This window comes from Saccopteryx leptura, chromosome 3 (genome assembly GCF_036850995.1).
Source record: "Saccopteryx leptura isolate mSacLep1 chromosome 3, mSacLep1_pri_phased_curated, whole genome shotgun sequence".
Classification (NCBI taxonomy): Eukaryota; Metazoa; Chordata; class Mammalia; order Chiroptera; family Emballonuridae; genus Saccopteryx; species Saccopteryx leptura.
This window is the reverse complement of record NC_089505.1, coordinates 342562920-342589074: the sequence shown is the minus strand read 5'-3', so window position 1 is coordinate 342589074 and position 26155 is coordinate 342562920. Positions and strand designations below refer to the sequence as shown.

Below are 26155 nucleotides of genomic sequence, written 5' to 3'. Positions count from 1 at the left end.
TTCCAGCAGTTGGTTGAATAAAAGTAGTTAGCTGCTGGAAGCAGGTATATTCAAAAATGAGAAGGCAAATGTCACTTAAATTTCAGACACCTAACCTTCCAAATAAAACGACTGTTATTTGATACTTATTAAGCACTTATCATGTACTAGCATAGCAGAGATTTAGTGTATTATTAAGATATTTGTGCTCAGGAGAAAATGGGAAAACTTCAAAGGTGCAGTATATAAATGTAGAAATTTTAAAACACTTCCAAAACAATTATTGATCATAATTGAAAGTGATTTAATTTTTTTTCTTTTTTTTTTTCAGTTACTGTTTAATATTTTCAATGAATAAAACCACAAAATGCTCAGGAACATGAAGCTCATGTCACTACGGTAGCACTTAATATTACATTTATCCACGGCATAGAGATGGGATGTTGGAAAGAAGACTAGGCTCACTCACTGGCTAATGAGTCATTCAGGGGTGTAAGACTGTATGTGAATAAACAGAAACATTCAATGTATCAAAGACCTTTGGAGCTCATCACAGTTCATTTTGTGTCAATTGGAGTGTGTTTTGGGTGAGATTAACATTTGGACCAGTGAATTCTGGGTGAAGCAGATTATCTTCCACAATGGGAACAGGCCTCATCCAATCAGCTGAAGGTCTGAATGGAACAAAAACATTGGCCTTTCCAGGCAACAAGCTCCATCTGTACCATTCACTGGTCCTCCCGTGTTTCTAGCCTGCTGGCCCACACTGTCCCTCAATGTAGATTTTTGACTGGCCTTCCTCTAAACTCAAGCAAACCAATTCCTCATAATCTCTGTTTGTCTCTTTATCTCTTTCTATAATACATATATATGTGTATATGTATATGGGAGCATGTGTATATATGGGAGCATGTATATCTATATGTATATATATGTGTGTATATATGAGTATATATGTATGTACACACATACACAGACCCTACTATCCTGTATCTTCCATTAAGAATCCTAATACAGTCCTTGGAAATAGCCAAATTTTGGCATTCAAGATCATCAAACACCACAGGTCTACAATTTTACTTGTTTAATTTAGAGTTCCTCTTCAGTTTTAAACTTGATAGATTATAATGGATCCATTTTTATGGGTGCCTGAGCAATAAGAGTAGTTGCTATTTATTTATTTTTTGTTTTTTTGTTTTTTGTGTTTTTTTTCTTCATTTTTCTGAAGCTGGAAACAGGGAGAGACAGTCAGACAGACTCCCGCATGCGCCCAACCGGGATCCACCTGGCACGCCCACCAGGGGCGGTGCTCTGCCCCCCAGGGGGCGATGCTCTGCCCATCCTGGGCGTCGCCATATTGCGACCAGAGCCACTCTAGCGCCTGAGGCAGAGGCCACAGAGCCATCCCCAGCGCCCGGGCCATCTTTGCTCCAATGGAGCCTTGGCTGCGGGAGGGGAAGAGAGAGACAGAGAGGAAAGCGCGGTGGAGGGGTGGAGAAGCAAATGGGCGCTTCTCCTATGTGCCCTGGCCGGGAATCGAACCCGGGTCCTCCGCACGCTAGGCCGACGCTCTACCGCTGAGCCAATAGTTGCTATTTATTGATGACTCACATATGCTACTTCCTTTAGTCTTCACAAAATAAGCTAGGTAATGTTATTATACTTGTATTACAGATACAATTTCTAAGATAGTATTTGATTGCAATATGGGTTCTAGAGTCACATGAGGTTGACCTTGGGCTAATTATTTAATTTCCCAAAGCAGCAGTTTCCTTCACTGTATCAAAGGAGATAAATATTATCTTCTTATGTGCTTGTGTAAGAATTAAGTGAGATATAAAATATATAAAGCACTTTGACCCACATCTGTCCCAGTGAAAGTATTAAGTATATGCTGCTATTATTGCTATTATTAAACCATTAAAGCATAAAGTAGCTAGCAAGATAATAAAGGATAGGCAAAAAATAATTTAATTTTTATGTCCAGTGTGTTATATGATTCCAAGAATAACTTCTCATCAAATCAACTGGTTTGGTGTTTCCATATTGCATATATTTCTTGAAATGTTCTATATAAATCCAAATGCCTGGTCTGCAAAGGCATACTGCAGAAGGTGGCATATTGCTAACACACTTCAAGATGGGAACTTGAAAGATATAAAAAGGATTTGACATCTGGCATGGTGACTCAATTAATTAGGATTGGATTAATTAGTGTGCTGAATCTCCTGAACCAACACCATGAGTCAGACCAGAATAATATTACATTGGTTGGTGAATAAACTGTGGGTGGAGTGCAGAGCGCATTCCTAGCAGCTGTGGCTGATGCAGTGCTGTAAGAACACTCCAGCTCCCGGAACCCTCCTGGGCATGCCCAGGAAGGGAGCTCACCCGCTATAAGGAAGTGACTTAGTGCCAACCACGCAGCTCCCCGATCTTTTCAGCCACTGGCTATGAAGGACACGCTGTAACACCACCCTATAAGCTGACCCTGTGTATATAAGCTAGCTTACTTCCTGAATAAAGTGGATCTGCATCACTGAACCTGGTCCCCGGAATCGGGTCTCTACGTCTCCGTTGTCCTCACCCCCCCGGCAGGACTTGTCTACAACTGGTGCCTAACATTGGGCAGGGACCTAACTGGCATCCAAAGGACGGGTGAGTGACCCTCTGCAATGGGAAACGTCCCCCATTCTCGAGTCCCACAGGCTCGAGCCCTGCACACCCTATTGCAAAGTAGGCGAGTTGAAGTTTGTGAAAAGGATCTCTGTACTTACTGGGAGATCCTCTCCAGTCTCAATCCCTGGATTGAGGACATGCCCCTCTGGGACCCAGATACTTGGTCCCGAGCTCTCTGACGCGTCCATTCAGCCGAGGTGCATGGGGGACAAACCTTCCCTCTCAGCCTCACTCCTGCCTTACTGGCAATACACGCCTGCTTGACCGGTGCTCCTGCTGGGGACCCTCCGCCAGTCCCTAAGGTCCTACAGGCTCCTCTTTCAGAGGAGCCCCTACCTTCCTATTCACCCTCTCCACTGAGGAGGAAAGTAGTTTAGCCACGGAGTTTGATGGACTTGCAGCCGAGAGCACAGAAACGAAATCAACCGAATTGCTAACTGCGCCAACAGCTCTGCGGCCGGAAAAAGCATAAGTTGCTACTTCCGCATTCCCTGCCGGGGCTCAGTGCCCCGCCCCAGCCTCTCAGATGCCATTTTCTACCCCAGCTTTAACTCCAACACGTGTTCCTGCTGCAGACCCATGGGCCAGCCTATATGTCCCCATGTGTCTTTTTTCTTTCTGTCTGTCTTGTCTATTTTTCTGTATCTCTCGCTCTCTCTCTCCCCCGCCCCTCTCTCTGAAATGACACTGGAAGGACCCAGCCACGGCACAGTGGCGGGGATCACACCTCTTCTAACGCAAGAGAGAGGCTATGCTTGTGTTTTTCAGTCAATTTGGATCCCAGGAACCCCTCAACCTGCTTGACAGGGTTCCTTGGGCACCCAATGAATGGTTCAGTCTTCACCCATTTAAAGCCACAACCCTGGCCTTCTCCACACTGACTATGCCTGAGGGGAGGAGGTCCTCAGCGCTCCAGAAGACGACCTTGTGGCTGGCATGTGCGCCCCATCACCTGGGGGGATGTGGAGGCTTTGGCAGGGCGGGACCAGAGAATTTCCCCTGATGGGTTCCCAGGTCCTGGTGCTCTGTTCTTGCTTATGTGTGCTATAGTAACCGCTGACTCCCAGACGCAGGCAGCAGTAGCCCAAGGCTCGAGCCCAGTAGTGCGAGCTGTGTTTTCAGTTCATCTTTGGAGGATGAGGAGAATTGGCCCAGAGTTGCGATTCACAGACTCAAGAAGGTAAATGGAAGCAGCTGTGGTGGGAGGATGAATGGACGTCCCCCCCCCCCCCGAAGCCAGGCTTGCATTGCTGAGTGGCCGCTGGAACGGCAGGGAGTGCCTGCTATGCAGCTGGTGGGTTTGCTGACATTTTGGGACATAGGGGTGGATGCCATCATGCTCTCCAGAGCAGAGATGGAAATGCTGACTGCCATTGCCACGTGCTCCTCTTTGGTACATTGTAAGACCTGCCAGGACCGCAGGGATGAGGGAGGAGGCTGAAGCCTCATGTGCATGGACTGATTTCCTGGACTATGACCGAAGGAACACCGGCTCCTTTGTTGGATGGACTTACAGATTTTGGACAATGTGAAATACCCTGATGGGGGTGGGGGATGGCTTTGCTGGACGCCCTTCCCCTGCCCCGGGAAGCTTTTCCTATGGCTAGAAAGAAGGCCGAGGACATTTGTGCTTTTGGCAAAGTACTCAGAGACTGGTGAAATGTACCTTTGTAATTGTTGAAATTGTATGATTTGTCATGTTGTAATTTGTGTAATGTGCCTTGCAACCATATGCAGTACACAGCCCACAGCAAGCCATCCATTCTGTGTTTGGACACTGGGACCTTTGTGGGAAGGGGGTGTGCATGAACCTATGTCCATTTTTTACAATCACAATGGAACTGTGTTTAACGGCACCTAGAAGGTCTCTGTAACACAATGGGAGGGAAATGACATCCTGACCCCTAGGAGAATGAATCCCCTGTTTAAGACTCCCCTTCTATGTCCTAACTAGTCAAACATTACAGAAGCTTGCCTCATTGTTTAATCCAGCTAATCTATTAGCATATAGTATAATAGGTATTATAGTTGTTTTAGTTCTACTAGGGTTCTGTTGCATAATGCATAGCATTCAGAAGCTACAATAACAGCAAGCTGTCAATTATCAAGTCCAATTGGCCTTAATTAAAAGAGAAGGAGGAGATGTGGGTGGAGCACAGAGCACATTCCAAGCAGCTGCAGCTGATGCAATGCTGTGAGAATACTCCAGCTCCCAGAAGCCTCCTGGGCATACCCAGGAAGGAAACTCGCCCGCTATAAGGAAGTGACTTAGCACCAACCACGTAGCTCCCCGATCTTTTCAGCCATTGGCTATGAAGGACATGCTGTAACACCCTATTGGCTGAATCCATGTATATAAGCTAGCTTACTTCCTGAATAAAGTGGATCTGCATCACTGAACCTGGTCCCCAGAGTCGGGTCTCTACGTCTCCGTTGTCCTCACCCCCCTGGCAGGACTTGTCCACAATAAACAAATTAAAAGAGTGTGCTAAATCGAAATTGATGCAAGATTGGGCGAGGAAGTGCAGGCTAGATGTTCCATAATAAGGAAACTTTATCTTCTTGATATATTATGCACATTAAAGTACTGTCCATGTTATAAAGAGTAATAAAATTACAGGAGTCTTTGAGCTAACTTGTAACAGTTCAAACAGACTATGAAGTATCAAAACAAATATTTTGTCCAAAGTAAAAAAAAAAGTATAGTTCGAATCAGTGATTTTTCCTCACAGAGATTTTTATAAATTGAGAATGTCTGTAAAAAACTCTAGAACTATTTTATCATGCTCAAATCACATTACAGGTGCTACTGAGGAAGCAGTGTGGCAGGTCTTTAAAACAGTAGATTCTGGAATCCAAAGGCCTCAGTGTTTATTTTTATATCTTTAAAATATGGTTGAAAAAGTCATAGGTTTTGAAGATTACATGAACTAGTCCATTTCCAATTCTCTATAGTGTCTAGAGAAGAATACATATGTAGAACTAATTGTTCTGCAGTAGTAACAGCAGTACCAATAGCAGTACTGGTAGTATTTCATGACATAAGATGTTAAGTGCATTCTGGAAAGAAATCTAATTGCAAAAGAAAAAATAGTTTTAAAGCATAATTTAGTAAAGGAACTAAGTTTTTCATAGAGAAAAATGTTGTAGATTTAAAAAATAACAAATTAGATTTTTAAACCCTAAAACAAAAGAAAACTAGGGTATTAAGATTGTTTTCTGACCCTGGACAGTTGGCTCCATGGACAGAGCATTGGCCCAGCATATAGACATCCCAGGTTTGATTCCTGGTCAGGGCACACAAGAGAAACAACCTTCTGCTTCTCTTCCTCTCCTTTTACTCCTTTTCTTCCTCTTCTCTGGCAGCCAGTGGATCAGCTGGTTCGAACATGGGTCCTGGGCACTGAGGGTAACTCTGTTGGTCCAAGCGTGTCAACCTCAGGCACTAAAAAGCTCAGTTGATTGAAGTATTGGCCCCAGACAGGGATTGCTGGGTGGATCCCAGTCAGGGTGCATGCAGAAGTCTGCCCCATTATCTCCCTTCCCCTCATATATATATATATATATATATATATATATATATATATATATATATATATATATATAAATGATTGTTTTCTATAAAGAACTATTACCCACTACTGGTTTTACCCACTACCCTAAGTAGTCTTTAGGGTATCAAAATTTCTAAAAACCTTATATCTAAAAATAAAATCCTCTGAGAAATATAAAACATGGCATAAAATAGGTTGGCGTAAAATAGGTTTAGAGTGGTACAGGAGTATGAAACAAACCCCAAAATGATATCATCTGTCAGAAAAATAGCAAATTATTTCACTGACAAATTAAACTTCCACGATTAATTTTTCCACACAGCCCAACTTAGCATAGGCTAAAATTGTATATAAGTATCACTCTATGTATCTACATAAAGACTAATCAAAAATTGCATTCTCCTGTATATACTCTTTTGAAATAGTAAAAGGGAAAACGTTCACCTCTTACACCAGCAACAGGTGTCACTTCACAGCAGTACACTTTTGGAGACATATCAGAGAAATGACTAAGGGTTGGGTTGGCATCTGGTATGTAGTGATAAATAAGATCAATATCTTCTTTCCTAAAACATTTTTAAGCAATGTTAGAGAACCAACAGTAACCCCCAGATAAATGGGCTTAGAATAACATTGAACTTAATCTTCGATGTTGAGACAACTCATTCTTCTTGACTTTGCTTGAGAAATCAGTAAGTTAATATTGCTCTCTCAAAGGAATCAATAGGACACTCTATGAATACATCTCAACCAACCAAGGCCTGAAGTGTGTGAGAGCCATTCTCAAAACCTTTTTGAAGTAGGCGCACTGGTGCACCAAGAATTAAACTGCCCAGATTATTAAATATTTAGCCTGGCTTATTCACTTATTTGTTTCTTAAATAAATGTAAAATCTCCTACTTCATCCTTTTATGAATAATACATAAATTTAGGAGTAAAAATCACAGCCCTAGAATCTTACATGTTAATTAAAAGTTTGGTGACACAAATATTTCCTACATATTACAATTACTCCAATCATTACTTTTAGCTGAATCAATCACCTCTGTCTCATCTGCATGACATGGAATAAGCGAGATTCACACATATTCGTTTTCTTTCATGTGATAACTTTAATGAGAAACTTCTTTCATGTAATAAATTGAAGAAGAAATGCAATGTTGATGAGTTCAGTACATCTGTCAAAACCCCTCTGGGAATTTTTATGTCCCCATCGTGTAGATAGTCATTTAGTAGTGATGACACTCTTCCTACAAAAACGAAATTTAGAGAGAGTATAATCTCTGGATCTTCTAGAGCATGCGGCCCCCTGAGGCCATTTATCCGGCCCCCACTGCACTTCCTGAAAGGGCACCTCTTTCATTGGTGATCAGTGTGTATGTGACCTCTTTCATTCAGTACTGTATGTGGTGGCTCTCCAACGGTCTGAGAGACAGTGAACTGGTCCCCTGTGTAAAAAGTTTGGGGACCCCTGTTAAAGAATATAAAAAATTTTGCTTCCTAAGTTTTATCATTTGTATTATCACATAATAGCAGAGGACCTAATGTCCTAATCACTTCAACATGTGACTGCTACATAACATGGCAAAGAATAAAAGAAGTAGATGGAATTCTAGTTGCTAATTAGCTGACCTTAAAATAGTTTATCTTTGATTACTCAGGTGGGCCCAATGGAATCACAAAGGTTCTTTTTTCTATTGAATTTACTGGAATAGCATTGATTAATAAAGCCATACAGATTTCAAATGTACAACTCAGTAAAACATCATCTGCATATTGTATCATGTGCTCACCACCCAAAGGCAAGTCTCTTTCCATCCCTATATATCCCCTCTCTGCCCACTTCCATCTCCCCCACCCCACTTTCCTCTGGCTATCACCACACTGTTGTTGTCTGTGTCTATGTATCTGTGTGTGTGTGTTTTTGCTTAATTCCTTTGCCTTTTTTAGCCAAACTTCCCGGTCCCTTCCCTCTGGAAGCTGTCTGTTCATAAATGTGAAAGAGGGACCCTGGCTGGTTGGGTAAGCGGACAGAATGTGGGCCCAGTATATGGCTGGTTGGGTAAGTGGACAGAATGTGGGCCCAGTATATGGATGTCTTAGGTTCAATTCCCAGGCAGGGCACACAAGAGAAGCAACCATCTGTTTCTCTCCCCTTTGATTGGTTGCAGTGTTGGCCCTGGGTGCTAAGGATAGCTCTGTTGGTTTGAGCTTATCAGCCTCAGGTGCTCAAAATAGCTCAGTTGATTGCAGCATCAGCCCCAGACAGGGGTTGCCAGGTGGATCCAAGTCAGGGTGCATGCAGGGGTCTGTCTCACTACCCCCCTCCTCTCACTCAAAAAAAATGTGGAAGAGGATGACGGAAGAATCAGTCACAACATGGACATGATAAAGACTCTATCAGCCACTGCTGGCTTTGAAGATGCAAGGGGACCATAAACCAAGAACTGTGGGCAGCCTTGAAAATCTGGGAAAGCTAAGAAAACAGATTTTCCTCTATAGACTCCCAAAAGGAATTCAATCCTATAGACACCTTGACTTTTAGCCCAGTTAGTCATTCCAGACTGCAAATTTTCAGAACTGCAAGATGATAAATTTGAATCGTTTTAATCCACAAAGTTTGTGGCAATTTTCAGTAGCAGCAATAAGAAACTAATATATGCAATTAAGAAGTGAAGTTTAAATGTAACCAAACATCACATCTTTCTATTACTTTTAAAAACATCTAATTAATCAATTTTCTACATAATCTTACCAAGAGGTAGACTTTCCGATCTAAGAACTTTTGTAAAAATGTTAACAAATAATAATGCTAATCATTCATCCTTGCTCTCATAGGCACAAATAGTATTACCAAGGAATAACAAGGTTGTTTATTTCTTGCTCTTCATGTAAACCTGTAATATATGACAATTAATTTGTGTCATCTCAAAAATAAAAGCATTTGTATATATTATTAAATGTGAATAGTATTAGTCTGGCTAAGCTGATAAAGCAACAACCTTATAAATTACCTTACTCAACAACCATTTAGTATGATTAAACTGTTTCCTTCTGAATTCTGTGTATATTACTGTCAGAGACAAACCGCTTGGAGAATATCCAAGTTTTGTGTCCATGCAAAAGAAAAAAAACCCGTTATTTTTAGTGATTTCACTGGGAAGCAAACAGAGGTAATATCTGAGTGATGACAAAATACCGTGTTAGAACTGTGTTAGAACAGCCACGTACCAGGGAGTTATTATTCAGGTCCATCTTCCCAGCGAATGGCCCCCAGGTTGTTCCCACAGGAAGCTGCTGTCGACTCTGAATTTTTCGTTCCCCGTCTTTCTGAAACACCTCCAGCTCTCCTGCAGTGGATAAAAACAAGAGGTATTTAGAGTATTTTCACTTGTGCTTTAACAACAGCTGCTTTTTTGTGTGTGGATTTGCTTTACATGCACAATATTTTCAGGACTCTCAAAAAGAGAATTAATTATGCTTGTCTGAAAAACAACTGATCTTATTATTCCAAGAGGAAAGTAAAACTTGGCCTAATAAATGTATTCAAATTTAGTCCCATTTCTCTCTTGCACCTTTTCACACACATCATCTACTGAGGTCAATTCTATTTGGTAAGTCCTTAGGAATCAGAAATAATAACACTTCCTCAAAAAGCATTGATCCAATGCCAAAACAGATAGACAAGAAACATTAGAACAATGACTTAGACTTAAAATTCTTACACGTGATCACGAATGTAAAAAATTACAACTGAAGATATATGTCTTAGATAGTAACTTGATTACAGTTATTTTTAAGACTTGGTGAACAATATCAGGAGTCTTATAAAGTACTTAAAAAGTTTCTAAAATTTTACTAGTTTCTAGTGAATAAAACATCTAAATGTACAAAAGTAGAGATGCATATTTTCCCAAGTAAAAAGAAGATGTTTCATCGAAGTCATTTTTATGTTTGGTACTTTAGGTAAGATTCTACATTAGCAAAAGAGTGTGGACAAATACACTCACGAAACAACCTGTTTAGGATGGTCTTCCTTTCATTTCCTCCAAATAAATACTTTGGGAAAACAGGAAGTGAGGACAACACACTGACGTAAAGTAGGAATTACAATTTCTCAAATGCTCACTTAAGAAATAAATTAATTTATAAAAAAGTACAGGAGGACTTCAAAAAATGGTCATCAGCCTAAACATTATTTGGAATAAACAGAAAGTAAAATCTCAACAAAGAACCGAAACCTTTCTCTGTAAATAATTAAACCTATATGATATTTATGCTATGACAACATTTTCATATATTATCAGAACCAAAATTTTTATTTATTTATTTATTTATTTATTTATTTATTTATTTATTATTTTTTTTGTGACAGAGACAGGGACAGATAGACAAGGTGGGAGAGAGATGAGAAGCATCAATTCTTTGCTGCAGCACCTTAGTTCATTGACTGCTCTCCCATATGTGCCCTGACCGGGGGCTACAGCAGACCGAGTTACCCCTTGCTTAAGCCAGTGATCCTGGGCTCAAACTGGTGAGCTTTGCTCAAACCAGATGAGCCCACACTCAAGCTGGTGACCTTGGGGCTTTGAACCTGGGTCCTCTGTGTTCCAGTCCGAAGCTTCAACCACTGCACCACACTGCCTGGTCAGGCAGAACCAAAATTTTATCTTTTAAAATATTAATTGTAAAATAATTTACTAGTTTTTTAAAATAGTATTTCTTCTCAACCTGCTCAATAGCAGATTTAAAAGTGGAAAATAAAATAGGAAGATGTTCAAGTAGAAAAATCCATGTAGAATAGAAAGTTGAAGAAGATTCTAAATACAATAATATGGATTCAACAATTAAATTTTCTAAATGATGTGTAAGTCACGGTAGGTAACATACTATGAAAATTTTGCCTTAACCTGGCCTCAATTTCTTTTCAAGTCAAATTAACAACTATCTTTAAATATGAACATCTAATAAAAGCAATACCATCAACCTGAGTTCAATTATGTCTCTTCTTTATATCTCGATGTTTGTGTCTCTTCCTTTTAACAGTTAAAATTCTAGTCATTACATTTAATGTTTTTATAATTGGCTTTCCCAAAAGCCAAAATCAAAGTATATAAATCATAATCAACTAAAATATTGTGCGAGAGTTAAATTCTGCCCATTATTAAATATAAATACAACTGTAGCTGAATAAACATGTAATGAAAATATTTTCATATTCATAGTAATTAAAAAAAAACTATGAAACTATGATGCTTATTCAAAATCAAGGGAATATGGTACAATAAAAATCTGGTTTTATATGTGAAATAACAAACCCATTTCTGAGATTTGCCCCTGAAATTGTTTTTCATTCCTATACAAACATTTTTTATTAATACATAGAATTCAGAGGCCTTGTACAGAAACATCCTCAAAGACAGAGCACAGATAACAGTCTATTATGACATCAAAAAGAAATTAATAAATAATGTCCCTAGTGTACACAGTCATGTGATAATGCAGTTAGTTAAATCTTTAGACTACTTTGTCTATTAAAAAAGAAATTTCTGCCTGACCTGTGGTGGCGCAGTGGATAAAGCGTCGACCTGGAAATGCTGAGGTTGCCGGTTCAAAACCCTGGGCTTGCCTGGTCAAGGCACATATGGGAGTTGATGCTTCCAGCTCCTCCCCCCTTCTCTCTCTCTGTCTTTCCTCTCTCTCTCTCTCTCTCTATGTCTCTCCCTCTCCTCTCTAAAATGAACAAATAAAAAAAATTAAAAAAAAAGAAATTTCTATTTCTATGTGAAAAAAGTTATTAGTATTTTCAACTTAAATTTAAACAATTTTGTACAAATTACCATTTAAAAGTAAAATATACTTCAATACTTTAGGTAAACACTAGTTAAGAATTTTCTTTTCTACATAAAGGTGACGCCCAAATAATATGCTTGTTTTTGCACACTAAAAAAATCATGTCACATATAAGTGATACCAGAGAAACCATGAGAATCTTTGTAAACCCTTTAAAAAAGTAATTCATTCTCTCTTTCTGCCACTGACATTTTTCATTTGAATAGGTTTCAGACTCAGTCAAACAGTGACTTCTTATCTATACCAATGGATTTACAAGCAGGCCTGTCTTTTAATGGATTAAGAATTACAAACTTAGTGCAGATCATAAAGCAATACCCAATATCTCTAAAGTTTCTGAGGTGTCTTCTACTATGCATTAAAATTTTAAGCAGACTACAAGTACTTTTATGAGCTCTTAGAGATGGCAGTAACAGAAAGTCCAGTAACTATTCAAGCTATCAAATCTATCTTTTTCAACTTTATTAGACAAGTAGGCAAATCCCAGTCTCCTTTCGTGCTTATTAAGAAGTTATTTCAAGGTTTGGCGGAGATCCTTGCTGTTGCTGAAATAGTTAAAAATATTGATTTATTCACAATAGCATTACATAACTGCAAACAAATAGAAAATAATTAGCATTTAGATACTACACCAAGGCTATACAGGTTAATGGTAGAAAGAGAAATAAGACATTATACAAATGAAAGTTATATTTAATTTAACTTTCATGTTGCTTAAGAGTACAGTGTTTTTAATTTTTACAAAGATTAACAAGTATCATGAAAGAGAGGTAACATTACTGCATTAAAAGTTAGGTGACTATTTTTTAGGCTCAACTCTCTCCAATAAACAGCTGTATGTCCTTAAATACATGGAATCTTTTCTGAGTCTTTGGTTCTTCACTGTGAAAGAGGGTTTTATTACTCACTTGCCATTTGGTAAGATTCCCAAGGCACCATGATTTTTGTTCCCAGATATAACATGTTATGAGAGACAGAAAGAGTACTGGGCTGATAGGGAAGACCCAGGTCCGAGAACTACCTTACATCAAGTGGGATGTTTGACTGAAAAGGTCAGAGTTTGCAATCAGAAAGCAAAGCTTTAGTTCTTATGTGTTTGTTCATGCTTTTCGCCTCCATTCAGTAATTTATTCATTCCTTTATCCTACTGATATTATTGGGTATCTACTAAATACCAGATAGTGGGTTACACAAAGGCATAAAGTAGAAAATGAAACAAATAGAGTCCCTGGATAAATTTCAGAAATTATAACCCATAAGGCTTGGGAAGTAGAAGCTACAGAACTTAGTAATTACTCAGACTTAGTGAACGATGATGTTCAAGTATCTGGCTTGGGCAAGTGGGCCAATGGTCATGTACCTATTGAGATATGGAACACAGGAAAAAAAAAAGATTTAGGAGTAGGGTGAAGAGTTATAATTTGAAAATACTGAAGTAGTTGTGGCTGTAAGGAAACATGAAGTGATTTCTAGATGGGCAGGTACAAGCCTGGGACTCGGAATCAAGGTCATGGCAAGAGTGATAAATATTGCCATTTATTCATTAACTAAAGTGAGTATATGGTAATAAAAGCCTTAAAACTGTAGACCCAGACAGTATAATGATAAAATAAGAAGACCTAGGACAGAGTCCCAAGGATCTTCTAAAGGCAGAGTGATGGAAGGGCAGGCACAGAAAATTCAGATGTGCAAAAAAATAGACAAGAAACTGAACATGGTACCATAACAGGCAATGGATTCACTGAGATTTTAAGGAGAAGGGATCAATCAAGTGATCTTAAAATTTATGAAAGAAAGGGACTGGAAAGATGCCTTTTGATGAAATGAATAGTATGAGTATGTGCAGTAAAAGGATTTTCGTAGAATAGGAGTCCAGGACAGAGATTGGAATAGGTTAAAAAAATGAATTAGAGAAGAGTAAATGGTACAAGTCAAGTGATCCTGAGCAAGTTCCTTAACCCTTTGTACTTCACTTCCGCATACAAAATAGAAAATATAATATATGGTTGCTATGAGAATTTAGCCAGATAGCATATGCAAAGTACTTAATAAATATTACTGCTCCACCTAAAAGAAATCAAAGCATTCTAAAAGCATGCTCACATATTTCTGTCTTCACATCTAAGCATTCATCATGTTCTGTGGACACATTCTCTCTTTAATATCTCTATGTGAAATATTTCCCATCCCTTGATTATGTTCCTTTCAAATATCTTCTGGATTCATCTTTCTTATCAGCATTTCCCAGGTATTTAGAAGAACAACCAGGTCCAATGCAGGCTCCATATCCCTATCAGGATAAACTTATAAAAACTATACTTTCGTCCCGATCACTTGGCTCAGTGGATAGAGCATTGGCACAGCGTGCGGATGTCCCAGGCTTGACTCCCAGTCAGGGCACACATGAGAAGCAGCCATCTGCTTCTCTTTCCCTCCCTCTTCCCCTTCTCTCTTCACCTCTCACAACCAGTGGCTCAATTTAGCGTAGGTCCCAGGTGCTGAGGATAGCTTGGTTGATTTGAGCATTGGCCCCAGATGGGGGTTACTGGGTGGATGCCAGTTGGGGTACATGTGGGAGTCTGTCTATCTCCCCTCCTTTCACTGAAAACAAAAAACAAAAAAACAACTATACTTTCATCACATCAGTCATTTATGCAAGTTTCTTTACTAGCTCCCTTTGGACCATTCCAACTTTAATTTCTATGTCTGAATCTTAATACTGTCACTACATTGCTTCACAGTGTCTTCCTGGCTTTCTGTTCTACTCTCCAGCATCTGTCCTGCTTTCCTCTAGTTAGGAACATCTGCACCAAACGTCTGCACTGTACCTTCCCCATCGTCTCCAGTTTCATTGCCACACCTTTCTGAGAATAGTTCCTGCTACCTGGCCAACACACTGTCCTCCTGGTGTCTTGATAAACCCTGTAAATGCTGCAAGATCAATCCCAAAGCTAATCTATTCAGTGAAACTTTTCTGAACTCTAGAACAAACAGTTCTCTTTCCCTAATACTCCTGAGATTTCACAGTCCAATACCACACAGTTGTACATTAATTATTTTCTAGTTGTGTTCCTTTGATAACTTATTTCACCTCAACAGAAGTAAAAATGTTTTGAACTACAGGTCCATTTTTTATTTGTTTTTTCTCTGGTAATTAATATGGGTTGTGACATGCAGTAATTGCAAAATACAAATTAAACAGAGTTGACTGGATAAAATTTTCATAAGATGATAAACTCAATTTGAGTACAAAGTTGATTTTAAAGACAAAAAACTGTCTTAATATGCATATCTTTTTAAATTACAATTATGTTTCATATGTTAATATTTTATTACATTCACACACATGACCTCATTTGTGAAATATGGATGAGAAATAAAGATTTTTCTCCAGTGCCTAGTTAACATTTTTTCAAAAAGAAGCCTTATTTTTTTTAACATGCTGAATAAATGTGCACAAAACATTTGAGACACATAGGATGGACTAATCAATTTTGGTAAAAGATAATATTGTTAGTGTGAGGGCTGTTTCCTTTATCTTCTTGATAATGCATACTTTTAAAAGTCTGTGATTACTCAAAGACTTATGATAGCTTTGCTTAAAATAAAACAAAAAAACCTAAGTCAGAAATTATTACCAAACATACTGCAGCTTTTAAGATATCACCCACTTTTTTTATCCAAATTAAAGAAATTTACTAGTGAAAAGAAATACTTAAAATCACCAGAGAGATACTCAAATCTTTCTTCATTGCAGGTGCTATCAGGTCATTTTTTTTCTTTTCAATAAAGTTCTTTTAATGCCTCTTTAGAACGCAAAGTCTATGAAAAATGCTACACACCAAAGGGGAACAGACAAGAAGTGGGCTTTTTAGCATAGTTATCAGCAATCATGTTTCAACTGAGTTTAGCATGAAGTTGATGACATAAATGTATATGGTATTTACAGAACATCCCTTAACATCAGGCTCAGATTTCACAGGGCACAGGAAGTAAATGAGATGACAGAAGATCTTATTTCATTTGCTGAAAATAAACTTTGGATTGGTTTGAACTTGGTTTCAATCATATACACACACACACATATGTGAGTATATGTATGTATGTATATAACCAAATTTTAAAGCAGACCACATAAATTAGTTCACAATGTTTATCAGGCATTCCTATAGCAGAAGGTTATAGCATCAGAACCCATATTTATATTTTCTTCATGGATGGAAAACATTATACATCATGGTATCAAACATGGACAGCCCTGAAGTCATGCTGAGTTCAAAAAGCGCTCAAAGATTCTAAAAATCTCAAACATATTCAAAGTCAGTCAGGATGGCTGGAGTATGGCAGAGCTCTTGCAGCTTTATGGTTTAACCATTTGACAGCTGCCTTCCAGATGCATAAGACGGTTAGATGATCATTTCACTGCTGATTATCTTCACAGCCAAATTGCAGTCTTGCCACTGTGTGTGTTTCCTCAGGCATTAATAACAGCATGTTGCATCTGCATTTTAAGACAAGCAAGCCATTTATATGATGTGATGTTGATCCATCTCTAAGCATAGTGTGGGCAAGGAAATGACAGTTCTTGATTAGTAGCTACAAATCGCCCTATAGGGATAACTTTTCTAATTTTCCTTCTCAATTTTTGAGTCATACAGTCATAACACACACTAAACTACAGTTTTGAACATAAACTTGAAATACGACATTCCCTATTCAAGTACTCTAGTCAAACCCTGATAAATCAGGCTGGCCACACAGTGATCTTATCCCTTTTGACTCTTTAATAAATCGAACCTTGTAAGTTCATACTGTTGTAAGTTGTCACTAAATGAAATTGTGACCTTATCCTGCACATGAACTTATCCTGCTGACAACTACATTTATTGTGTGGATAAGAGAGGGGGGAAAAAAAAGAAAAAATAATAAAGAAAAAAATGAGATATTTGATAATTCTGATCTTAGCCATATGTAACTCTAACAGATGGGATCTTTTTGATGTTCCATTAATGATTTGCCCAAGATGAGTCTCACTTAGAGAAAAATGCTCAGCCTAGGTAAGTAAGTGCTGGGCACACTGCAGATGGTGTTAAAAGTGCATGAAGAGGTACCGGCTGACAGCAGCGAATCAGAAGCTATTAGTCTAGCACAAAGAGCCCAGAATTAGCTTGTAATTGCACTGGAAAAGATAACATAATGGTGGTGGCAAATAGAAACAGTCCCTTTTCATGGGAGGCATTCAGTGCCTAAAATCTCTAAAACAAGATCCTGAAATTGTCTGAAACCTAGAGCAAGTTAAATCACTGCATTTGTTCAGAATGCAAAATGCACCCATTGGCTATTGTTCATAAAAGTCACAGAAATCCATGGGTACAGCATTGTTTGAGAAGCAAATTAACATGCATGTGCTATCAAATAATGGCATGTATTACAAACTCAGGGACCGTTTACTTTATTATTCTGGCTAGCCCTAGGGTGTCTGGGTATTCTTTTTATTTAAGGCCCATGAAAATCTACAAATGATCATTTTCAAGATAAAAAAGTAGAAGTGATAAAATATGGTTCTAGGTATTAATATAACTGGGAATAAAGTAGAAAATTCAAGATTTTTTCTTTAAACAACACCATGATCTGAAGTAACCAGAAAGGTAAAACCTGCACATTCATATAGAAAATAAGTTTTATATCCAGATGCCATGTTCAGGATTGGGAGAAATAAATAGCCATATTCTGCCATTCGCTATATGGTCTATTTATATGAGTAAAAAGAAAAAAAAAAACAGCAACAAAAAACCCAGCACATCACAGGTATCTGAAAATATTCACCCGGAGCATGGCAAGCTTTTGCAAATGTTTGGAAAAGTCACTGGAAGGAGGGGCTGGATTTTCTGGATACATTTCAACTGCTGGAAGGAGGAGGGGGAGTCACCAGGCTTTTGCTCAAGAAACCTGGCACAGCGTGCTTCTTAGCTGCCAGAAACCCTCTCTGACCTTCCAGACAACACTCTTTGTCACGGGCTGACCCAGTACCACTTCCTGATTCAAATCTGGAGACACAGAGGGAGGCTCTGGCTAGGGAGGAATCGTCATGGACCCGAGAGGTCTGGGCAAGCAGACACAGGAAGCAGCCGTGGGGGAGCAACAGCCAGAAGTGAGTCTACTGGCAGGAGGGCCACAGAAGGGTCACCGTCGACACAGTACTGGTCAGGGAAGGCTCGTTTTCTCCAGAAGGAGACACTTCAAAGGAGCTACAATGGGCAAAAATCAACCATAGATTCTGTTCAGCAAGAAAGAAGCAGGCAACAGCTTTTAAAGGGTGTTTAATAAAGAACATCAACGGACCTCACTGATATTTATGGTTCTAAATTTTAGACGACATTTACTTTTGTCTGTTAAAATTGCATGCTTTCTCATAAGTTCTATTTATTAATTTAGAAGAAGACAGTGAATGCACAATGAAACTTTTCACAGGTCATAGCTGATACTTAAAGACAACGTATACTTGTTTACTGACTTAAGAGGCGTTTCGTTAGTACAGTGTCTGTAAGAAACCCAAATATAGTCAACTCTATATTGTAAAATAATATAGATGGAGATGAGAGAAAATACAATGACAAGTTTTAACCAATAAACAGTACTAAACAACAACTATGATTAGAATGAGTTTTGTCTGGAAGGAAAGGTCCATTTGGGAGTGGGAAGGGGACTTTTGGGTCACAATATATAAAAACCAAAGGATGCCAAAATGATTTGACAGATGAACAAATATCAAGAGAAAAACTACAGCAGTTTTTTGAAAGCTTTTAATCTAAACCAAAGAAGTACAGTGCGCTATAAAGTACCCTCAGACAGTAACAGAAATGTGCAGAAGACTGATCTGAAAGTGGTATTCCATTATAGATTTTAAAATTTTTATCCAGAGAATAAAATGAGTATGTATTACTCTTAAGTGTTAAAAAATACAGAGTGGGAAACAGAACCATAAAAGGGACTAAAAATTGAACATATCACAAATGACTATAGATCATTGTGTACTTGAGTTCGTCTTTACAACACTATTGCCGGTGCAGCACATATAATATTGAACTGCTTTATGAAACCTCACTGATATGTGTCCCAGAAGTGGGGGGAATAAACAATGTGCAGTACTAGATATTAAAGCATTAACTTAATTAATCATTTGCTGAATTTTCTTATTGTATGACATCTTCAATAAATACAATGCATGTATATTATTATTTAGTTTGAAAATGTTTTAATCTATAGAAAGATTTAATATGTAGGCTAGATCACTGGCACAAAGATTTTTTTTATTTCTAAAGTTTGACCTTGTATTGCCAAAAAAGCTGTCAGTTTTAAAAAATACTTTCAAAAATATAATTCCTAAAGATCAAACAACCTACAGTCATTTGCTTATAATTCTAGTCTTTTATTAATGCTTATATATACCCGCACAGTTGCAAATATTCTTAACTTACACAAAAATAACAAGAATAATTTTGCCAAAAGCAGTCTTCTTAAGATAGTTTCTTGGGTGTAGTACATAGTTTATCTTTCTGTGTTTTAAAGACTTTAGCTGTGTAATATACTACTCAAAATGCTCATCATTAATATTATGTTTAAACCTTACCATCCTTTGAAGTCTGTCACCCCCTGTTGAATGCTTCCCTGATTCTTACAGCCTTTCCTTGCCAGAAGTTCAGAGGTGGTCTCCCCTTTTGAACTCCCACCATGTTTGTTTTAATTCTAATATATTTTTTTTATTATTTTCTTCCTCATAATAGCGATTTGTAGGTATTCATTAGCTCTCTTCATGGAACTTTCCAGATACTCTACACTGCCTTGCACCTGGCACAGTTGTAGAAAATGTGTGTGTGTTTTCATCACTCTGGCTGGGTTAAAGAAGGTATTTAAATCAATCAATTTGTACATGCATACCTTTCCACTTTACAACACATACTTCCATAGTTACTTCCCTGAGAAGTAAGCAGAGAGAGTAGAGGTAATTTTTACTATTTTACTATCATACTTATTGGGCTGGACTGAAAGCTAAGGTAACTTACTTAAGTTACAAAATTAGTGGTGAAACTAGGACTACAACCCTGGTTTTCTGACCTTCTTGTTCTCACTTTACTTTACTTTATCAAACTGCCTCTTTAAATTTTTTTTTTTACCAACTTAACTAGGTGGGAAGATTGACCTCCAGCCCCAGTATCATATCAGCAGCCATTAGAGTGGATTCATTTATAAGATTAGGTGCCAGTCAATTTGGAAACAGAGTGTGAGTGCCTGAAGGACAGACCGCAGGGTGAGTTTTGAAGGTGGCAAGGTGGTAGAAAAGATTAAACAAACAAAACACTGGAAAGCTTTATGGGAGGAAGAGTGGTGAAACTATTGTTTGCTTCTGAGAGCTCACAATAAACATTTACATTTCTGTCCCAAGAATTCCAGAGAGAGAAAAATCTAAGATACTCTGTTCTAAAACAGTTCAGTTTCCTCTCTACCTTTGATCATCATTCTTCAAGGGAAATATTTAGTTATTAAATCAACTAAAATAAAAAATTGAAAATTCGATGAAATATCACAGGCTATTACTAGCCTAAGAAATGACATAAGCTTTTCTTCTTAAGAACACGCAGTTTAACATTCCAAAACAACTCCTCAACTTCTCATTTGGTTGATCGCACTTTCTCTGAAGAAAACTTTCCGATGTGAAATTGTTCAAAGTGATTGCAAACCAGGAAATCTGGTGCCCTCACAGTCTCCAACTTGTCATGTCTTTCCCTATCACACATTTAACACATTCCCTGGGTAAGGAGGTGTAAGTTTAATACATATATACACGTTACTCCTCTTCCCTTCAGTTCCTCTCTCCTCTTCTCTAACCTCGCTTGGCTCTTTCCCTTTCCAACACGAACACGGGATATAAAATGCCAGATTGTGAAGAAGGAAGAAAAGGAAAGAGAGGGAAGGAGGGAGGAAGGGAAGAAGAGGGGCAGGCAGGCTAACGTCATTATAGTACTCAGGAGTGTGATCTGCATGCACTCAGAGCTTGTGCATGGGCCTACGGTCTGAGCCTGTCCCCCATACAGAGGGAACTGTCTCTGACAACACCATTTCTTGGCATGACCCCTAATCCACTCACTGGGGGCTTGGTCCAGTACAGCCACTGTAGCTCACCTGCTATTAAACTTCTGCAGGTACAGTTATTTCCAGGACTATTTAACTCACAAAGCCACACTAACTAAACTTTATTTAAAGAAGTATTTACGAATTCAAAATTATTTGTTGAATACATACGGCCAGGAACAATGCTGGCTACTGGAGACACACACAGGGACCTAATTTGGAGCTTTTCCTTATGTGACACTTAAACTAATGCTGGTGAAGTGATCGTAATTACTTCATTATTACTTCAAACAATTTAACACAGGAAGTTTCTGGTAAAGGTAGAAGATAAAATTTGACCAGCAAAGAAAAAGACTCCTAGGGCAACTCAAAAAGCAGAAATGGGGTCTCAGAGGAGGGAAAACTGACAAAGGACATTGTAAGCCATCTCTTTCCTTTAACTGATCAGAAATACTCTTTCAAATATGAACACAATGCAATGTGAACATAGGCATTTAAATAGATTTGTTATGTTACAAAGAAAATTGTTTGTAAGGTAGAGGTTTAATGAACTAAAAAGTAAAGATTCTAGGTATAATTAGAGACAAGTGAAAAGAAACAAAGAAATGGAATTTGTTGTAAAACAAAACCAAATAAAACAAAACAAAACAGTTAAATAACACAGAAACTGTAACTAGTAAGGGTTTCTGTTGTACAATATTGTAAAGATGCTAATTTTGGCCAAAATGATTTTTCTAAAAATTGTTGGAAAAGATTTTGTTAGCTGCCTTTGTTTTAAATACTACTAGCCTTTTCTTATAAAAATATTTTCAATATTACAAAAATTTACACTTTTTTTATAATTGCATATTAACTCCTGAAAATGAGATAACAATACTAGAGCTATCTCCTCAAACACTAAAGATCAGAGAGGTGAGCTCATCTATAAGTGCATCTGTCATGTCCTCTCAGTTGACAGTGCCTACAGATAGAAGGGACCCTTTTCATCACTTGTTTCTATGACAGAGTGGGTGAAGTGATTTATTCTCTATCAGATGAGTACATTCAGACCTGATGGTGTAATCTTAGACTAGAATGAGGAATCCAGAATTGACCACAATTATTTAAATTGTGTATTTGACACAAGGTGTACACTACTCTCCTTTTTTTAAAAAATTTAGATTTTTAATATCATCATTATTTAATGACTATATATCTAAATATTCACATAGCCAAAAACATACTAAATTTAAAGGATATTTTTAATAGAGAAGGCTAGTAAATAAACACTTATTGGCATCATCAATATATTCTTCAAATATTATTTGTTAATTAACATCAAGATGAGAGACTGATAAGGAAGGATTGCCTACAAATACCAATTACTCTTATAAATAAATATTAGAAGCTAGAAAGTAGGTTTGGAACACTGTGTATCTTTCAAATATGTACAAATATGTCCACTGGTGATATCCTTTGAAAAGGCTTTTCTGTTAGTTTTTAAATGAGAGAAAAATATAAATGTAAAGGCAATTTGCACTAAGCTACCAAATAACTAAATTAGGTATAATTTTTCTGTATTTTCACTAACTTAACTAAAATCATAGAGAATAAATAGCATTATGTAGATTCATTAAAAAAATATTGTTCATCCTAAATATATGTATTGGTTATCAGGAGAGAAGAGAAAATGGTGACAGAGTAGGTGGACATTACAACTCTCACCTCCCAGAACCAAAGTGGATTACAACTTAACTTAGGAACAATCATCTTGAAAAACCAACTTTGGACTAAACTAAGAGGAATCTATAACCAAGCATCACCAAAGAAACCACACTGAGACTGGTAGGAAGGGTGGAGATGCAGAAAGGGCTGCCCCACTCCCAGCAGTGAGAGGCAGCCTGGAGGGTATCTCACAGTAGGGTAGGTTGCCTGGAGAGTTGTGAGTCCTCAGCCCCTGGACCAGAACCTCAGCCTGGAACTCCAGAGACTAGAGGAGGCATATGGCTAGTACTTAGCTGAAAAAAGAGCCAGGTTACTGTTTGCGAAAGAGAGACAGAACTCTCAGACCCAGGTTCTGTCTTAAAGGGACCATGCAGAAAACCTTGTTCACAGCCACTTACCTGGGGCTCCAGGTGCGGGGAACACCGAGAGGACTGGAGTTGCAAGAGGAGAGTATAGTCTCGAGGGCACAGGGAGAGACTGTGGGGGACAGACATTCTGATCCCTATACTGGGTCACTCCCCAAATCTGAAGTGGTCATTTTTCCTGGGAGAACCAATGCCAGCAAAGGGAAGCAATTACCCCGCCCACAAGAGTCTCTCCTGCTCCAATCAGTGCAAAAAGATGCTTAGAAGCAGGGGCGCATCAGGGACACAGGTTTTCAGTGCTGAAGTCTGGGTTACACTGCCCCCTCAAACTGCTGAGTACCCTCTGAAGGGCAGGAGGGCCCAGCTACAACAGCACTTGGCTGGTGCAGTGGCAGGGGTGTGTGTGTGTAACTCTGTGAGGCAGTCATCACAGCAGCAGCAAAGGACAGAGCCAGTGGCCCATGCAGTAGCGATGAGGGGCGGAGCCCGGAGAGGCCACCTGCACGCCTGTGGGGGTTGGAGCCCAGCAAGGCATCCTGCACACCAAGGCCATGAGGTAGGCAGAGCTGTGGCCTGAAAGCCCGCATGTCCTGCAGTGTCAGTGCCCGGGGAGGTGGTGGTGACCAGGGGCCAGCAAAAAGACCACACCTTGGGAATAGAGAGGCTACACACACTGGCCAAGAGTAGATAAAAGCCAGTCTAGGAGTGCAGCTGATATTTACAATGGCATCAGGGCCCAGCAGAGGCAGCCACAAATTCTCAATTGCCTATAGCTCCAAGAAGGTTGCTAAGGGCCAGTCATAAGCAGTGACCCTCACTGTTTAGCATCAGGTTCTGGCCAGGGAGGTCCAGGGCTGGTACATTCAGTGGCCAGATATGGATAGAATCAAATCAGGACCCAACAACCCTAGTTAGAGTGGCATTTTAAGGAAAGGCTCCTCATACCACCCCAGCTAAGGCATAGAAAACACTGACATAAATAGCAAAAAGAGCAGCAGCAGCAGACAAGTAGCCCACAGAGGATTATAAACAACAGTTGAGGCCAACCCAAGAAGGTCTAGAAATAACACAACTGAAAGCTGGAAGCAGACAACACCAACCCTATATGCAGCTAGCTATTCAAACACCACATTCAAAGGAGCAGTCTATAGAGAGACAAAATGGGAAGACAGAGAAATGCAATTCAAATGAATCAACAAGAGAAATCCCAAGAAAAAGAACTAAATGAGGTAGAAATAAACAAGATACCAGATGCAGAGTTTAGAATAATGATTGGTAGGATGCTCAAGGATCTTAGAGCAACAACAGATGGACATAATGAGAATCTCAACAAAGAGACGGCAAGCATCAAAAAGGACATTGAAATCATAAAAAAGAATCAGACAGAAATGATAAACACAATATCAGAAATGAAGACTACACTAGAAGGAATTAAAAGCAGGCTGAATGAAGCAGAGGATCGAATCAGCAATTTAGAGGACAAGATAAGTGAAAGCAGGGAAGCAGAACAGCAAAAAAAAAAAAGAGAGGATCAAAAAGTCTGAGGAGCGGCCCTGGCCGGTGGGCTCAGTGGTAGAGCGTCGGCCTGGCGTGCAGGAGTCCCAGGTTCGATTCCCAGCCAGGGCACACAGGAGAGGCACCCATTTGCTTCTCCACCCCTTCCCTTCTCCTTCCTCTCTGTCTCTCTCTTCCCCTCCCGCAACGAGGCTCCATTGGAGCAAAGATGGCCCAGGCGCTGGGGATGGCTCTGTGGCCTCTGCCTTCGGTGCTGGAGTGGCTCTAAACACAACAGAGTGACACCCCAGAGGGGCAAAGCATCGCCCCCTGGTGGGCATGCCAGGTGGATCCTGGTTGGGTGCATGCAGGAGTCTGTCTGACTGCCTCCCCATTTCCAGCTTCGGAAAAATGAAAAAAATTAAAAAAGTCTGAAGAGCTATCCCACTTTTAGGAATATATCCTAAGAATACCAAATCACTGATACAAAAGAACAAATGGACTCCCATGTTTATTGCAGCATGGTTTACAATAGCCAAGATCTGGAAACAGCCCAAGTGTCCATCAGTGGATGAATGGATTAAAAAGCTGTGGTACATATGCACAATGGAATACTATGCAGCCGTAAAAAAATAAGGAAATCTTACCTTTTGTGACAACATGGATGGACCTGCAGACTATTATGCTAAGTGAAATAAGCCAGGCAGAGAAAGAAAAATATCATGTGACCTCACTCATATGAGGAATTTTATGAACAATGTGAACTGAGGAATGGAATAGAGATAAAGGCAGGACCAAAGGGACCAGAGGGAAAGCAATCAGAGGGAAAGGGGAGGAAAGGATGGGATCAGAGAAGGGAAAAATATTAGTACAATTATATATATATATATAACACAGCATTATAGAGAGCAGGAAAGCAAATCCTGAAGGGAAAGGGGAGGGCATTGGGGGGAGGGGAAAAAGGGTATATCAAAAGGAACATGGGGGGGGGGGAGATATAGTCGGTGGGACACTTGAATCTATGTAAGCACAATAAATTAAAATCTATTAATAAAAAGTGTGAGAAAACTCCGAGAGCTCTGTGACAATATGAAGAAAAACATCTGCATCATATGGGTTCCTGAAGAAGAAGGGAAAGATCAAGGGATAGTGAATCTGATTGAAGAAAGCATAGCTGAAAACCTCCCATAACTGATGCAGGAAAAAGTCATACAAGTTCAAGAAGCACAGAGAATCCCATTAAAGAGGAACCTAAAGAGACCTACACCAAGATGCATCATAATTAAAATACCAAGCTAAGAGGTAAAGAAAGAATACTAAACCCTGCAAGAGAAAAGCAGTCAATTACCTACCAAGGAGCTCCCATAAGGATGATATCCAACTTTTCAACAGAAACA

The 26155-nt window shown here is 39.0% G+C and overlaps 1 protein-coding gene across 2 annotated transcripts in view; it reads right to left on the bottom strand.

Moving 5' to 3' along the window:
- Positions 1-26155, bottom strand: part of ZFPM2 (zinc finger protein, FOG family member 2) — a 496687-nt gene that overhangs the window by 231049 nt on the left and 239483 nt on the right. For both annotated transcript variants that reach the window (XM_066379346.1, XM_066379347.1), the window contains one exon: positions 9445-9563. In XM_066379346.1, coding sequence (XP_066235443.1) covers positions 9445-9563 — 119 coding nt within the window. The remainder of the gene's footprint in view (positions 1-9444; positions 9564-26155) is intronic.